The 16,919-nt window shown below is 45.1% G+C and overlaps 1 protein-coding gene across 2 annotated transcripts in view; it reads left to right on the forward strand.

Moving 5' to 3' along the window:
* The window catches only part of ELAVL1 (ELAV like RNA binding protein 1), a 50,361-nt gene that overhangs the window by 12,840 nt on the left and 20,602 nt on the right, over positions 1 to 16,919 (forward strand). For both annotated transcript variants that reach the window (XR_004061418.1, XM_030966549.1), the window contains exons 3-4: positions 14,803 to 14,906; positions 15,675 to 15,828. Coding sequence is in view for 1 of the 2 variants with exons in the window: in XM_030966549.1 (XP_030822409.1) it covers positions 14,803 to 14,906; positions 15,675 to 15,828 (258 nt within the window). In the remaining variant the exon portion in view is untranslated. The remainder of the gene's footprint in view (positions 1 to 14,802; positions 14,907 to 15,674; positions 15,829 to 16,919) is intronic.

The raw sequence follows: 16,919 nt of genomic DNA on the forward strand, positions 1-16,919 counted from the left end.
AGTGCCTGTGGACAGAACATTGGCTTTTCTCTAAAGTGGTTGCAGGTACTGGGTTCTGTGTGGCTGCTGTGGTCAAGCCGCTGAATTTTGTTGCTACCTAATTTTTCACTAGCTTGCAACACTATTAGAAGCAGTTACCAGTCATCTCCATGCTTACTGAGAGTTCTGGAATATCAGTGCCAAAGAACTGGCTCATTCTGAGCATTTTTCCTTCCTCTTGCTTTTGTTTCTGCCCCTTAATGTCAACATTATATTCTTTATTCTCAAACTCTCTGTTAAACACATGAATGTGCAGCAGTTCCTGAACAGAAAAATCCTGTGGCACAGTTCTGCTTTTCTTATGCCTCCACTTGAATTTCTCTGACCCTGTGGTAGACAGCAGGAAACTGGAACTGCAGAAAAACCTGTTCAGCTCCCTGACCTTGGTTTCTGGTCAGATAAGTCATAATATTGGCATGTGAGATAGAGTGGGTTGAGTGGCCTGGGCAGGAGGGAGGGAACCTTTTGCTTTTGTTTGAGTTAGACTTTTTGGATCAGTTTAGTTCTTTTCAATGAAGTCATAGCTTTTTGTGCCCCTGTAAAGTTTTAATAATCAGAGTATTTTGTCTCTGAAGTTCCCTTTGTTGTTTGTGTTTGCAGAGTTAAAGTCAACATTTAGTTGATAATGCTTGCTTTTTGTAAAACATTGAGTGATACATACATTTCTTCTCAATTTATTGTCTGGTAATGAAACATGGGGCAAAAAATACTTCTGCTTGGAATGCAGTTTTTCATGACTTATTGAACTGGCATAAGCTGTCTGGAGACTGATTACTGGGATTCAAGAACTGATTTGAAAGGCAAAGTTTGGGTTTGTTTGAGCAAAATATTTTATTATGATCATTCCATATGTTGTTGCGTTTTGCTTCAAATGCAGCAGAGTATTGAACAATCTGTGTTCCATGTGTTAGGTTGTGGTTATAAAATGTAGAGAAGCTCCTTGAAGCCTCCAGACTGATTACCCTTTATCTCACTACTGATGAGCATTACAGGAAGGTGAAAGTAGCAGCAAACCATAGTGTCAATTCACATTTCTTACCAGGAGCTTTTGGGGTTGTGTATGGGTTATAACCATTGATAAAGGTGTAACTGTGTGTCTGGTTTGTTGTTTGAGATGTGACAGCTTCTTTTTCTGGTTTTTTTTTCCTTTATTTCAGTACCTGTACAGAGAAACTTGTGCGCAGTAGATGAGCATTAGAAAGATGCAGGGCTCCTCCTGATCATACTGGAGGAATAGAGTGCTGGGCTTTGCATTCCCCAGTTGGTGTAGTGCACTCCTCAGCACTTCCAGCTATGGCTTTGCTTGGCATGTGATGAGTGAATCAGTACTGGGGGTCAGCAGGCAAATACTGGATTGTTGCTATGCTGCTCACTGTACTTGTGCTTATGGTGAGTGTGTCCTGGACATCCAGGATTTTCATAAGAGAATTATAGCATTCATTGGACACTGTGCTTTCTGACAAAATTAAGCACCAGCCATGCCTTTGGGCTTTGAACCCTAGGGAAATGTTAGAAGGCTGATTCCCACTTCCCAATATAGTATGGCACAGTGTCCAGCCTGCAGTGTAACTTTTCACCGGTGCATCTTCTGGCCTGTCATGATGATTGCTGAGGTCTGTGAGTAGCCATTGACCTGATTCTGTCAATTAAATCCTCTCTTCCTGGGGCTCTGGCTCATGAGGCTGAGAGCAAGAAGTCTGGGATTGGTCCAGTAGCCCTGCAGCATTGACTGCAGACACAGCAGGGCCAGACTTGTACTCTGCACTGATTCCCTCTCCATGGATGTGTGTATGATTAGATGTGTGTATGATTAAATGTCCACTTCCTTGGAGCAACTGCCTCGTGCTGGAGATGATCCAACAGAAGAAATCTGTCTTGTACTGTATTTTGCATGGTCAGTGTTTCACTTTGCTGCAGCATCCAGGTTCTGGGGTGTGGGTTTCTAGCCATTGTGCTGGGCTAGACTCCTCTAGCAGGTGAGTTTTTAAAAAACATTTCTCCTTCAGTACCTGTTAATGTAGGAATGCAGAGCTCTGGGCCCCTCTGGGGGTTGCTCAGTTTCTTGCAACTTTTTGTGTCAGGATGTCTGACTTTGTACAGCACAGATGCTTCTACTCAATAGCTCTAAATTTTCCAAGAGAGCCTGGTCACCTCTAGCCTGCTGTCTATGCAGCTGTACACAGACTGTTAGTCCTTCTGGACCAAATGCTGAAGCTGAAAGTCATGTGTGTTTTAGTTTCTCTGTCTTCCCCTTACTCTGCTGAAGTATTTATAACTTTCAAACCTGACTGTCCTAAAGCTCTGAAAAGGTAGAGTTAAACTGCTTTTTTGTGTAATTATTAAAAACAAAAAGCTGCTAAACTCATGTGCTATGGCAGCACATGGTAATATTAAAAATAGTATTCCTTATTGGAATAATTGTGTGAGCTGTGGGTGCTCCCACCTGTGATACTGTATGTAACTGTCCTCAGAGTGCAAGGGAAAAGAGTTCATCAAAACTACCACAAAGCTGTGTTGGGGGAGTTTAAACTGGGTATTAGAAAGAGTTTCTTCCCTAGAGGCTGCTGGGCACTGCCCAGGCTCCCCAGGGAATGGTGCCAAGGCTGCCAGAGCTCCAGGAGCTCTCAGGGGTGCTCAGGGTGGGGCTGTTGGGGTCTGTGCAGGGACAGGGGTTGGAAGGGCCCCACAAGGACCATCAGTCCAACTGAGAATATTCTAGGGTTCTATTCTAGTATTCTGTGAACCTTTTCCCCCATGTGTTTATGGTCTCAGACATCTTTGGGATCTATTTATTGCTCCTGACACCATATCCCCGCTCGGAGTCCCTGGTGACAGGTTGCTGTGCACACCTTATTCTGTGATGGTTCCTTCTGACAGTGATTGATTTTGGTAAGGAGGCATCCAGCTTCCTGAGGGTTCCTGTTCCTTCCCTCACACCTTCTGTACTGCCTGAGCAGGGAGTGTTTTCCCTCTGGTACTCACGACTGCCTGCTCTAGGAAGTGTAGGATATGATCCTTGAACCTGTTCCAAAGGCTCTGTCTGTACCTGTCATCTCCCCAGATATGGCCCCCTCTGTGCAGAGGCTGGGAGGGAGGCTTGGCTTTCCTCTGCACTTTCTGCATTTGCTGTGTCAGTGTGAGTTGTGATGGAGGTCGCTTAGGTGATCAGCAGCTGTCGAGGTAAAGGGATCTCTCCACTGCTGCTGGCAAGTGTGGATCAGAAAGGACATTTTGGGGTGACTTGTTGTTAAGGTTTTATGCAGGAATTTGGGGTCCATCTCAGACATTGCTGTAGTGATGGCTCACTCTGCAGGTGTGCCTGGGACATACATGTTGCTTACAGGACCAAAAGAAGTCACTTTCAGATAGTTGCAGTTCCTCAGGAATGGATGTAAAGCTTTACCCTTTCCCGGCCTTTTTCTTTTCTTGTCTTCTCTCAGACCTGAAAACTCATTCTCAGAAATTACACAACTAAAAAAGAAATGAGTGTCCTTGTCCCTGTGAGCTTTTCAAGCAGAAAGGGGAGGAGGATTTTACTGCCCAGCTGTCAGGTGCTGCAGGGTGGTGAGTGGCTGAAGTTCATGTGACAGGGCAACTACTCATTACACCAGTGCAGTGAACTCAGTCTAGAAATGGAATTCTGAAGTGTTCTTGTTTGTGGAAAATACTTAAGTATTCTCTTTGACTGAAATAGTTTCCTTTTGCATGCAAAACACCCATGAAATTGTTTATGCAGGTTTGCTGTTAACTGTGGAATTGGAATGCATCATTACCTCTGAATTTTTTTTTTCTAGCTCTTTAATCACATTTGGTGGTATGTGATTTCTTTAAATGTTCATTCAAGAATGCCTTGTGGCAATGGTTAACTTAATGAGAAGTGCAAATGGTTTGCAGACAAATTGCCCAAATACTGGAAATGTGAACACCAGCTTTGCCAGCTCCACTTAACTCCCTTTGTCATAAAGGTGGCCACATAAACTGCCTCAGAGGTAGTAACTGAGTTCTCTCAAGGGTATAGGAATACAGTTAACCTAAATCAGAGAATTCTGGAATATCCTGAGCTGGAAGGGACCCACAGGGATCATCAGCTCAGCCCCTGTCCCTGCACAGGCACCCCAAGAATGCCACCCTGAGCAGCCCTGGGAGCTCCTGGAGCTCTGGCAGCCTTGGCACCATTCCCTGGGGAGCCTGGGCAGTGCCCAGCAGCCTCGGGGGGCAGAACCTTGCCCTGAGCTCCATGCCAAGGCCTGGCCCAGCTCCAGCCCTTGCTGGGCTCCTGTCCCTGTCCCAGAGCAGAGCTCAGCCCCTGCCCCTGTGCCTGCCCTGGGGAGGAGCTGCAGCCCCCGAGGAGCCTCCCCTCAGTCTCCTGGGCTGCAGCTGAACCAGCCAAGTGCCCTCAGCTGCTCCTCAGACCCTTCTCCTCCAGATCCTTCCCCATCTTTCTAGCCCTAAAGCTTGCCTGGGTTCTTTCAGAAGGATCAGAGCACAGCCAGTAGAAGCAACAGATCTAGCAGCAGTTCTTGGGCTCTGCTTCTCAACACTTGGGGCATATCTCGGGTTTTCAGTGGATTTCTGGTACTCCTCTTATGACCCAGAGAGCTGGCTGCTGTCAGGATGGGATAGCTGCAGGACACCTGGACTTGGAGCTGGTTGCTCTGAGCTTTGTCAGGTGTACTTGGCCAAAAGGAGGAGTTTGAAGTTTTTGTTCTGGTTGACCCCTGTTTGGGAACGGTCAAGCGCTTGTTTAGCTGTTGCTGAAGCCAGGCCTATGTACCAGTCTGGCCTAGAGCAGATCTTCTGGAGCTCTGTGAGCTGGGACTGTGCACTCAGGGCTGGTGATGATGTGCTGTGGTCTCCAGCAGTCATGGCAGCACCTATTCCTGGAACAGCAGAGACCTTGACAAAAGAAGAGCTGCCTTTGCTGAAAAGGATAGCGGAGCTGTGCAGGGAGTGCCTGGGACCTCTCACTCAGGCTGGGCAGATGTGTTCTCCGTGAGGAGGACCTGTGTCACCAGGTGAAGGGCCTGTGAGCGTATTGAAAACCAGTCCTCGAGTTTGGGGTTCATCAGCAGCTGGAGGGGAGCCTCTAGTGAAGTAACCAAAGGTTTGACATCAAGGGTTCTGTTAGAAAGTTGGTCAGTGAGCTGGCTGGTGGCTCTGACTGCACACTCTCTGTGCATACTGGGTGTGCAGTGATGCCAGGCTGGGAGCAGTGCCTGGTCACTGGTGGTGGTGCTCCCACTCAGAGGGACCCTGAGAGTGTTCTCTGGAAGCTTTGAGGCAGGGCTGGCACAACAGGCAGTGACTCCCTGCTGTTTTGGGGTCATGTGTGTCCTTCCACTCTGGATACACTGAGAGGGTTAAATACAACCCTCCTTGCCATACAAGTCAAAAAGGCCGAGAGAACTGTACAGACCATTCCATGGCTCTGCTTCCTTTGCTTTTTTTTCCCTTATGAAGCCATACAAATGAGCTATGTAGCAACATCTTTGGTTGTGCTTTAATAATTTTCAGCATGCTTTTAGTGGGAGTTATTTTTCTACATCTTAGAATACTTTCATTTTCTTCCAGTGGAGCAACTGCATTTCTGCAGTGTAGAAGTTGGGTTCAGCTCAGCCTGTGATTGGGGTGACTGAGCACTTGCCGAGACTTTTGTACTGTAATGTTTGCAGCTAGTGTTGTTATTTCAAAATTGAAGTTTCTTCCTCAAAAGAAGGAAGAATTGAATTTTTGAGCCCTCAGCATCTTGAGCAGTCAGATTTTTTTGTTCCAACAACAGGTGAACAAATTTGGTTCTGTTTAAAGAAATGAGATCTTGCAGTAAGTGGACAGGCGTTTTCCTCCCAGACTCCCTCCAAAAAACAAGCCTGTGGTATTTCTGTACAGTTTTGGGCCTGGTGTTTTCTGTGTTCAGTTTACAAATCCTTTTCACTACACAGAATCTTGGATGCTGGCAGTTCATCTGGAAAAGGAGCCCTGGAGCAACTGAAATTAAATCTCAATAGAGAAATGTTCTGGAACTGAGAGAAAGGAAAAAAATAAAAAAAGAACATATAGAAATGATAATTATGCAGAGAGGCTTTGTGAAATAAAATTAATTACTAAAAAGCCCCTATCCTTTTGTTTTCAGACTGTAAAGCTGTTACTCTTATGTAGTAGTATTTTTATAGTATTGTGGAGATGGTGAGATCCCTGTAAGCTCTCTGAACCAGGGTTGACAGCAGACTTTTGTCAAGTTAGCTTTGTAGCTGTTGACTTTTCCCCAAAGAAGTGTCTGAGTTGTTTGTATTCATCTTTGTTTCAAGGCAAATATCACTGATTTTACGTAAGAGGGAGAGGAAGCTTTATTTGTAATTTGTAATGTTTTCCTGAGTTGTTTGAAGGTCAGGCTTTTCAAACCAGTTAAATGTGCTTTTGCCCTTAAACTTCTATAAATGAGACTCTTTATTGTTGAGCCGTGAACCAAAATAGAGATTGTGTCCTAAAGCCGGGGGAAGCAGTGGGGATGCATTCTGGATTGGAAAGTCATTATCAATATAACGACATATTTCTTTGTTTCCTTGCTAGTTCCTTTCTGTTGCCATCAAGTGTCTGTTCAGTAAGATGTGCTGCTTTGAAGTCTTGAGCAGAAGTGGAATTGGCTTAGTGTGCAGTCTGGGTCTCAGTCACAGGAACTGCCACAAAGCTGGGTTCAGGTCCTGTAGGAAAAAGATCCTGAGCTGCTGCACAGACTAACAGGAAAGGGTGAAAAATCATGCAAGTGCTGAAATATAAGCCTAAACTTTCTGCTCTGTACTCTGTGTAGGTGGAGCAGGTGCAGTAATTGCCCGTGAGGTGTTGGTGTGACTGACCCAGCCCTACAGGAGCACAGTGCTCCCCAGGGCTCTCGAGGTTAGGCACAGCCCTGGGCTGTTTGCCCCCAGCCTGACACAGACAGGACTCTGTGGGGTTCTGGTGCTGTCCTGGTGTTTCAGGGACTAAATTGTGGGAATTGGAAAAACAGAAACTTCCACAGACACTGAAAGATTTGACCTGCAGCCTTGGGAGAAGCTGGGATTGATGTAAAAATACAATACACAGACATTAAGCAGGAAAAACAGAAACTTATGTTTCTATAGCTGTAAGTAGGAATATGCCTTAAGTAAGTGAGAAACTGTACTGGGTAAGGTAGTGAAGGGTTTATAATGTAGGGGTGTGGTTGTATAGAGTAAGCTAAGAGTTTAGAAGTTGTAATAGAAGCAATATGTGTATATGTGTGATAATTGGATAAAAGTATCCACAGTGCAGCAGAAGTAGGTAAAGGTGATAGGTTAGAAAAGCAAAATAAACCCTGTGGCAACTGTCTGTTGGTTTAGAAAGTTATGTATTATCTCATAACAAAGAACTTGTGACTACTTTGAGCTGTGGTTGACTGCCTGCTCCTCTAAAATCTCACAGCCTCTGAGACTGATGTTCCTCTGAGCAATAAATTGTTCTTAGCCTGACTATGGTCCCACCCCTTCATTAAAAGTAGCAACAATGATACTCAATTATAGTTTTGGGCAGCATTTATAGCTTACCTGGAGATGAGGCAGATGAAAGAATTTCAGAATGATTAATCGTTCCTTCAACAAATTCTTTGGGTAAACAAAAAAATATTTGCTTCCATTTGGTGGAATATTTTTGGTAGGGAAAGTAAAAGTGAAATTTACTTTTAACTGCTTCAGTACCTGCACTGAAGCTTCTGTACTCAGTTCTGTCTCCAGTAGTGCGTTTTCTGGAACCCACTGTGGTCACCACAGCACAAATGGTTGTGTCAGAGACAGGTGCTCAGTGGTGGGGCAGATGAGAGGACATCCCTGAACTGTGGGATAGGGGACTGGATAAGAGAAAATTTTTGGTTCAAACTATGGGTTTTAGCTGCAGCTTCATGTGTTTCCAGAGTAGCTGAGATGCATAATCTATACCATTAATGAAGGACTGAGTGTGAGGCTGGAGCCCCTCTGCTCTGGAGCCAGCCTGGCACAGCTGGGCCTGCTCACCTGCACAAGAGAAGGCTCCAGGCAGAGCTCAGAGCCCCTTGCAGGGCCTGAAGGGGCTCCAGGAGAGCTGCACAGGGACTGGGGACAAGGCCTGGAGGAACAGGAGCCAGGGAATGGCTCCCAGTGCCAGAGGGCAGGGCTGGATGGGATCTTGGGCAGGAATTGTTCCCTGTGAGGGTGGGCAGGCCCTGGCACAGGGTGCCCAGAGCAGCTGGGGCTGCCCCTGGATCCCTGGCAGTGCCCAAGGCCAGGCTGGACAGGGCTTGGAGTAACCTGCAATAGTGGAAGGTGTCCCTGCCATGGCAGGAGTTGGAATGAAATTGTCTCTAAGGTACTTTCAAACCCAAACCATTCAATAATTCCATAATTTCCTGTATTTTAAAAAACAGGAAATACTATGAATTATGTGCTAGAAGTTCTTCTACTTATTACTGTCTATGTTGTGATGATGGAATTTGATCAACATAGACATGGAATGGAGAATCATGCCTTTAATTGTTAGTTTTGAAAATTGGTCATTAAATACTTCAGATGTTTGTGTACAAATGCAGAAAAATGTTTTGACAGAAATCCTTCATGCGGCTGCTTTCTTTCTGATATAAGGACACCTTGCAGTATGAAAACAAAACCTGTTAAGGATGTACCAAATAGCAGGTCCTTGTCTCCAGAGCCAAGTGTTCTGTCTTGTGCCTGTACAGGATGCTGTTACCCGTCTCCCTTGGGGCACTGCTGGCTCATGCTCCATACCCTGGTCCCCAGCTCGTTTTCCCTAGAACAGTCTCCAGCCAGTGAGTGTCCAGTCTGTTGTGGCCGGGGTGTCTTTCTCCCATGATCAGGGCTCTGCATCTGTCCTTGCTGCATTCCATGAGGTGCTCTTGGCCTGTCCTCTTGGCAGCCTGACCCTTCAGTCTGTGACAGGTCCCTCCCAGCCTGGTGGGATCTCCAGTCTTGGTGAGAGCACATTCCCATCACCTCCTCCCCAACGTGGATCACGAGGTAAGCTGCAGGTCCCAGTAAAGACCCTGCAAACTCCACTAGCTCCAGGCATACAGTTGTGGGGGGGAGGGAGGGTGTTTTTGTCTCCTTTTGAAGATGAATGTGGTGCTTACCTTCCTTCTTCCAATTTCCTGATCATTCAAAGATGAAGCAGTTTTGGCAGGGACATGAGCCTGGTGCCTCATCACGCTTACATAGAGCCCATTTCATCCCCCATGGATTTGACTGGAACCAGTTCACTCAACCAAGTCAGTCCCTGGCTCAGTGTTCATCCACTGGCCTTTCTCTGGGAGCTCTTTCCAAAGTGAAGAGCCTGTTAGACTCTGCTGGTGAGGTGAGGCACAGAAAGCATCCCGTGCCCCTCTGCTCAATCACATATTAAATCTGCTGTCATACTTCCAGCCTTGTGCTGCTGGGACAGCAGTAGAATATTTTCTTGTTACCCTTGATATTATTCTTTTCTTTCCATTCTTTTCAAGTCTGAACTGCATTTGAGCTCTGCCATTCCTCAGACGCAGTGGACAGTGTTTCCAAATTCCTCCTGTTGTAGCTGTTACTGCTTCTATCTCCTGTGCTCTCTGTTTCCCTTGGAGCTCTGCCATGGCTCCCTGCTCAGCCAGGCTGCTCTGCTCCCACATCTGTGTGTTTTCCTGGCTGTTAGGAAACAGAGGATGCTGTATGTGTGCTGGGACTCACTCAGCAGTCAGGGTGCAGTCTCTTGGTCACCTGCTCTGCCAGTCCTGCCTTGCTGCGCTTCTCCCCTGTCATAGCCCTTGAGGGAAGTTTGATGCAGGATGATTGTGGGCTGATATGATTGTGGAGCCCTGGTTGTACAACAGTGGAACTGTGCTAAAGAAGCCCACACAAGGCACATCTGAGTGCTTTAAACTGTTATTGTCCTCAGACAGCCACTGCTTTGAATTCTGCTGCCTGGTATTTTTGTGGTACTTCTCGATGCACTCACACCTATTTAGGCTCTCTGGTTATCACTCCTGGCACAGTTTGTAAAGCTAGACAAAAAACTCAAACCCAGCTCACATCCTCCAAAAACTGATTCCCAGTTCAGAAAACAAGTTCTAAGCTAAGTTGCCATCATGCTGAGGTGCACTGACATAATGGGAGCCAGGTTTGATTTTGGGGTTTCTTGTGGAGGACAGGAGGGGGAGGATCTGAGTTAGCTGCTGTCAGTGAAGTGCTCTGGTGTGTATCAGACTCCTCAGTGAAGCTGGAGTTGTCAACACTGGGCTGGGAATAAGGAAGAAGCTGCTGACTGAAGCTGTGTGTCTCAGGAGCTGGGAAAGGAAGCAGGGACATGGACAGAAACCCAAGTGATGCACGGAAAGAAAAGCAGTGCCCTCTCTCCTGAAAGGGCCTTTTATCATGGAAACAAAACTTGATTCTTTCTGCTGAAGGAGTGTAGTATTTTGCTTAAAACTAGGTTTTGTAGTTACTTTGTTAATTGTTTGTGCAGATAAGGACCTACTTGTTGCTCTTTTTTAGCTTTCTCTCTTGAGTAAATTTATATTTATGTATATGTAAACTTTTAAACTATCCGCTAAAATATTTTGAAAACTGTTACAGCACCAATTTCTTTTGTGCTGCCGGTTTCTATAGCAGGCGGGGAACATGAGGAGAAAGCAAAAAAACTTCTCTCCTTGCCTGGGGTAAACACTTGACAGCAGTCATAATACTGTGTAAATGCCAATTCCTTATATATTTCCTGTCATCCTTAGCACATAGGTAGATTGTACTGTTTTGGAGTAAAATGATGAAGCAAAGAGCATTCCTGCACAGGCATCTGTGAGGTGGACATGTCTCCTGCAGTGACAGGATTGCTGTGTGTTGGCCCAGCCTGTGTAGAGATGAGCACTGGGCACTGAGTGGGCAGAGATGGCTGAGGCTGATGCTATTGGCTATTTTAGAGCAAGATAAGTTAACATATGTACTCAGTTTGCATGGTTTGGGTTTTTCTAGCACTTAAGGACTATAAGGTCATGTTATAGTACTGTAGTTTAGAGGTGGTAAGTACAGATGAAAAGGGATGGTCTGCATTCTAGATTATTGTAGAGAAATACAGGTAAGTGATAGTTTCTTACCTATTGTCAGGTAAAAGCTAATAGGACTGTAATATTGGGGTTCAGTACAAACTTACTGTCAAATGCCTAGAGGGAATATGAGAATGAACCTCTGTGATCCTGCCACTTTCAGAGCCTTCTTTTTTTAGTCAGTGTTTGTTTGGGTAAACCGCATTACGTCCCTGCCCCCTCACTTCCCAGGACATTCAAATTGTTGGATAAGGAATAGTCACTGAGGAACCTGTATAAAACTGGAAGTGAAAAAGATGCAGAATTTTGCTCTGACAGAAACAGTAAAGAAGGCCAGACAAAAACAGTAAAAAATGATGCAGTTGCTGTGTGATGGCACTTTAGGGACAGACACTTGGAAGGACAGGTGTAAGGTCCAGGGTAGGACTTGTACAGGAACAAGTGGGGACAGAATATGTACACCTGAGTTTGTAAAAGGAAAGCATTGGCTGGATGTTGTAGAATGTGCTTTCAGAGTGCCTGGCAGACTGCTTTTAATGTGGGCTTGTGTGTGTGTTAGGGCACAGTTTCTGATTTTGGGGACTGGGCTCAGGTCACGAGGTGCATTTTACTCCTGGGTGTCCATGGGTGTTGCAACTCAGGTCTGGTTTTATCCCGTATATAAGTAACTTCAAATTCCTTGTCACTGATCTCAAACCATGCATAAACACATAACTTGTGTGATGCTTTGGAAGGAAACAAAGGAGTGTGGGAAGCAGGGGAGGGGGGGGGATTCTGTCCCTCTGCTCTGCTCTGATTAGACACCAGCTGCAGAGCTGCCTCCAGCTCTGAGGCCCCCAGCATCAGGAGGACGTGGAGCTTCTGGAGCCAGGCCAGAGGAGCCACGGAGATGCTGCAAGTGCTGGAGCCCCTCTGCTCTGGAGCCAGCCTGGCACAGCTGGGCCTGCTCACCTGGACAAGGGGAGGCTCCAGGCAGAGCTCAGAGCCCCTTGCAGGGCCTGAAGGGGCTCCAGGAGAGCTGCAGAGGGACTGGGGACAAGGCCTGGAGGGACAGGAGCCAGGGAATGGCTCCCACTGCCAGAGGGCAGGGCTGGATGGGATCTTGGGCAGGAATTGTTCCCTGTGAGGGTGGGCAGGCCCTGGCACAGGGTGCCCAGAGCAGCTGGGGCTGCCCCTGGATCCCTGGCAGTGCCCAAGGCCAGGCTGGACAGGGCTTGGAGTAACCTGCAATAGTGGAAGGTGTCCCTGTCTGTGGCACAGGATGGAATGAAATGGCCTCTAAGGTCCTTTCAAACCCAGACCATGCTGTGATCTGCAATTCTATGCCTGCTGTGTTCTCTGGGAACTTGTTGCAAGGGAAGGATACTCAGTGTACTGAAGACAACATAAGAAATTTATGAGTGGAATCATTCTCTTCTTCACCTGTCAGGAAAATAGTCCCCCAGTCCTCCCCAGTGCAGCATCCATCCAGGCAGTGAGAGTCCTCCAGGGCTCACTGTGGGTCACACTTATAGGGATTAGTCTTGTTTGGGGTATGTTTCCCTGGTCTTTAAGGGCCCATTTCCATAATTTTTATTAGGACCTGGTTCTGTTCATTAGTTTGCTGGAATATTCATGCTTATGTGGCTTTTGGGACAGACTGAAAATATCCATAAAGCAGCTATTGCTCTGAGCCTTCAGAGCAGGACAGGACCTGTGACAGATGTTGGATCCTTCCCATCCTTGCAAAAGTCATTGCCAACTGTCCACCTGGTATCTTTTCCCTCTTAAGCTTACTTTTGTTTTCTTAGTCTGGAGAAATAAGGTAGGGTCCAGGTGCACAACATTTTTCTAATTGTTCAATTACTCATTTTCTGGATCAGCGGTAAATAATCTCATTAGGTAAGTGGGTGGGAACTAACTGTATTTGATGTCAATGACTGACCATAATAAACAAAAGGAATGCTATAAAGGAATCACAACAGCCATGCTGTGGGTACATGTTAGAAACATTGATCAGAATTTTGCAGCTGTTGTCTGTAGGTCTCCAGAGGATGGAGTTAAATCCTACTTGGCTGGCACAGAGCAGTTTGCTGTTAGTTGTGTTGTGTGTCTGGTGTCACGAGAGGCTGATTTGGAGCTGCTTTAACACCAGGTCTCTAAGGGAGCACGATGTTGTTTCTGTGTGAGGCTTGAACACAGGGGATCTGGCTTCTCTAAGAGTTTTAGCAGATGGCAGAAATTACCTGTGAGTGTTTATACAAAGGGTGTATTAGACAGCAGGCTCTGACATTGTGTGGGTTCAGCTGAGTTACTGCTGGATTAGGTTTCACAAGGAAGCAGCCAAAGGCAGAGGCCGTGCCAGGAGCTGGTGCAGCTCTGCAGTCAGTCTGTTGGCATGAAAACACTGAGGGTTATTTGGGCCTTCCTTCCATTCCCCTGTGGATTCTACACTTGCAATCTCGATGTCTCAGCAGACTGGGCATCCTTGTTTCTGTATCTGAAGTTAATCTACAGTTCTCTTGCAGCCTTTTTCTTCATTTCCTCTGACATTTGTGCCACGATATCATCACTGGACACCCGGGTCTGTATTTGGCGTTCTGAAATGTCAGAAAAGTGTAAGGAAACTTCCTTGTCAGCTAAGACCGTTTCAGAGCCAAGCAGTGTGATTAAAAAGGGCTATTTCACCACAGAATCCTTTACCATAACAATTAGCTTTGACTTGTACTGTCCTTAAGCCTTACAATAGAACTTAATAACTTCAACGTAGCATATTGTTAGAGGAAAATAGCACATTTTCCTATGCATGCCTGCAATTTTCTTTAGAAAATCCCACAGATCTGACAGAGACAAGGGGAAGCTGGCTAAAAGAGGTGTGTTTTGGGTTGAATTGCAGCTTTTTTATTCTGAGACAGTCTTGAAAGCATTTTAGTTATTTTTAGGCCTATGCTGATAAGAACTTGTAGGAAATTGCAACCCAAAATGATCTTAATAGTATGTAATGTTCTAATTGATAGTAGCAATTTTGGAGATTGGAGGTAGAAGCAAAACACATAAGTATCCAAATAAATATTCTTTTTCTTGAATACTTTGAGGATTTTTATTATTAATATCAAATTATTCCTTTTAGAGTAAGCTTAATCAAGGTAACAGTACATGGATTGTCTGCTTTAAAGAGAATTTTTCACTCTTCACTATGATGCTGTGTTTGGGAAACTGGCTGCTTGTTAGCTCTATTAATGAAGGATTGGGAACTTCTTTTTCCTTCTTGTCCCCAGGGGTGGAGGTTGGAATAGCCAAAGAAATCACAAGGGTCTTCATTTCATACCTGACAGTTCATCCGTTGACATTTTCTCACTTTCTGCTCTCTGTCCACGAGACTGTACTGATGAACTTGGTTAAGTCACTGCCTTTGTTCCACACCCATGAAGTTTGCAAGACTGGTCAGAGTTGGTGTTTTAGCCCTAAATTTCTTCCTGTTAAAGGGTGCTCTGTCCAGTGCCTGCTCTCTGTGAAGGCAGAGGGATGTCCAGAGTGGAAATAAAAGCCCTCTGAATTACTCATGATGTGTGCCAGCCTTGGGAAGCCTCCTTGGCTCACTGAAATATTTGCTGTGTGAATTGTGTATGTTAAGTTCACTTCTTGTTTGCATTTCCTTTCAATTTAGTAGTGATAACATAATTTTGTTAGGGTGAATTTAAAAAAAATGTTCTTTCCTTTAGGACACAGCTTAGGCTATGGCTTCGTGAACTACGTAACTGCAAAAGATGCTGAAAGAGCAATAAACACACTGAATGGCCTCAGACTTCAGTCAAAAACTATCAAGGTAGGAGCTCTTCAGTTGGCTGTGAAAGCAGCATTGTAATAGACTTTATTCTGAGGGTAAAGTTTGTGTGCTCCCAGCTGCAGCAAGCATGAATCTGGGAAGAGAATAGTGAAGTGTTTTGAAACAACTTAGTATTTGAAGGTTTCCTTTCTTTATATTCCCACCATTTTTACTGCAGTAGAGGGGCCATTATAGATGGTTGCCAGGTGTTTAACTCATGCATATCTTGGATGCTTCATAATATTTATTGTACATCTTGTTAGTACACGTGCAAACAACAGCCTGTGCTCTATGTGTAGGATTCACTCCTGCTTAGGTGATTTATGCAGCTTTCTCCAGTAGTAGAAATTAGGACAGAAAACTGCACCCTACTCATGCCATATTTTTATGAAGCTTTAGAAGATATACTGATAGGACAAGTTCCTGATGTGAGCTGTGGCAGGTCCAGTGGCTGAGTCAGAACTCGGGATTCTTGGCGTGGCAGAAGCGTTTGCTGGGAGCATTGGTATTGGTCTGTTGCGGTCTCCTTACAGCAATGCTAGTATAGTTGTTATCTCTTGGGTTAGCCCAAAATGAATGGCATTATGTAGGGACATGCCCTTTCTCCTGTTGTTTGGTTGATTTTCCCCTACTGTCTCGGTTCCATGTTTTTTTAATTCCAGTCAAAATGCATGTGTTGGGAATGGGAGAGTTAATTAAATTGGCTCATGACAATAAATTGATCTTCACTGTTAATACCCTGAGCATGTGTTTTTATTTCTTTTAAAGGTTTCCTATGCCCGCCCCAGTTCTGAAGTTATCAAGGATGCTAATTTGTACATCAGTGGCCTGCCCCGCTCAATGACACAGAAGGATGTAGAAGATATGTTTTCCCGTTTTGGACGCATCATCAACTCACGTGTGCTTGTGGATCAAACCACAGGTGAGTTCTGGGACCTTGGCTGTGGAAAACTGGAGTGTACAGCATGTGTTTGGTGTTTTCTGAGACTGGCAGTACCTAAACTTCAGAAATTAGACTGCCACAAGCTAATCATGACATCTGCTGTCAACCGGTGATAGAATTTTGACAGGATATCCATGTTCAGTGATTTTTTTAAAGCACAGAATGACTCACACTGCCTTTTCCAGCTTACAACCCAAACCTCAGACCTTATTAAAATAGGATTATTGTCATTTTTATCAGCTACTGATTTGCCAAATTACTTTCTTGCTCTGATGCTTGCTGGCACTGCAGTGCACTGTATTTCTGGGCCATGTGTGTAGCCTGGAGTGCTGCCCTTACTTTGGCTTTACACACATGCAGCTCTTATCCACTGGTCAATTCCAGGCCATAGTTAGAGATTTAAAGCAAAACAAAAATTGTTTTGTCTTTGGTGCCAGCCTGGAACTCACTCAATTTTCTTATATTTTAGACCATGTGAGATGTCTTACAGGCTTCTGTGGTTACTGCTAAGGAAGGGAATTAATTTCCTACACTTAGTACTGCCCTGAAAGTTCTAAATGTATTTTGTGTATTAAAAAAGAAAAAAGGAAAAAAAAAAGAAAAAAAAAAAAGAAAGGGGAGAAGTCACTTACTTAGGCACTTGGCTCAGGGGAAACCAAAGTTAAGGTTTTCTTTGTGATGGCAGTTCTGACTCTGTTGCAGTGTGTTTTCAGAGTTTTAAGTTCTTACCCTCTTATTTCAGACAGTATAACTGTCTGGCTTATCCGGTCACCCAGCTGTTCTGTGATTTTACTGGTAGCCCATATGTCATGTATTAATCTGGAGAGAGCTTTTACAAATACACTTTTTCATTGATTATGCATCTGGTGTATTGGAATAGAAGACAATCTAATTCTAGCAATTCCACATTTAACGTTTATAACTGGGATTTATGCACTTCAGTTCAGAAGCAGCTTTCTTGCTCTGTGAGGAATCTGCTGTAGTTTGGAGTGGGCCACCAGCAGCTCCTTGTGGGCTCAGTCTGAGAGCAGGCTGAGATCTGCAAGGCTGTGTCCCCATCAGAGCCACCT

This window comes from Camarhynchus parvulus, chromosome 28 (genome assembly GCF_901933205.1).
Source record: "Camarhynchus parvulus chromosome 28, STF_HiC, whole genome shotgun sequence".
Lineage (NCBI taxonomy): Eukaryota > Metazoa > Chordata > Aves > Passeriformes > Thraupidae > Camarhynchus > Camarhynchus parvulus.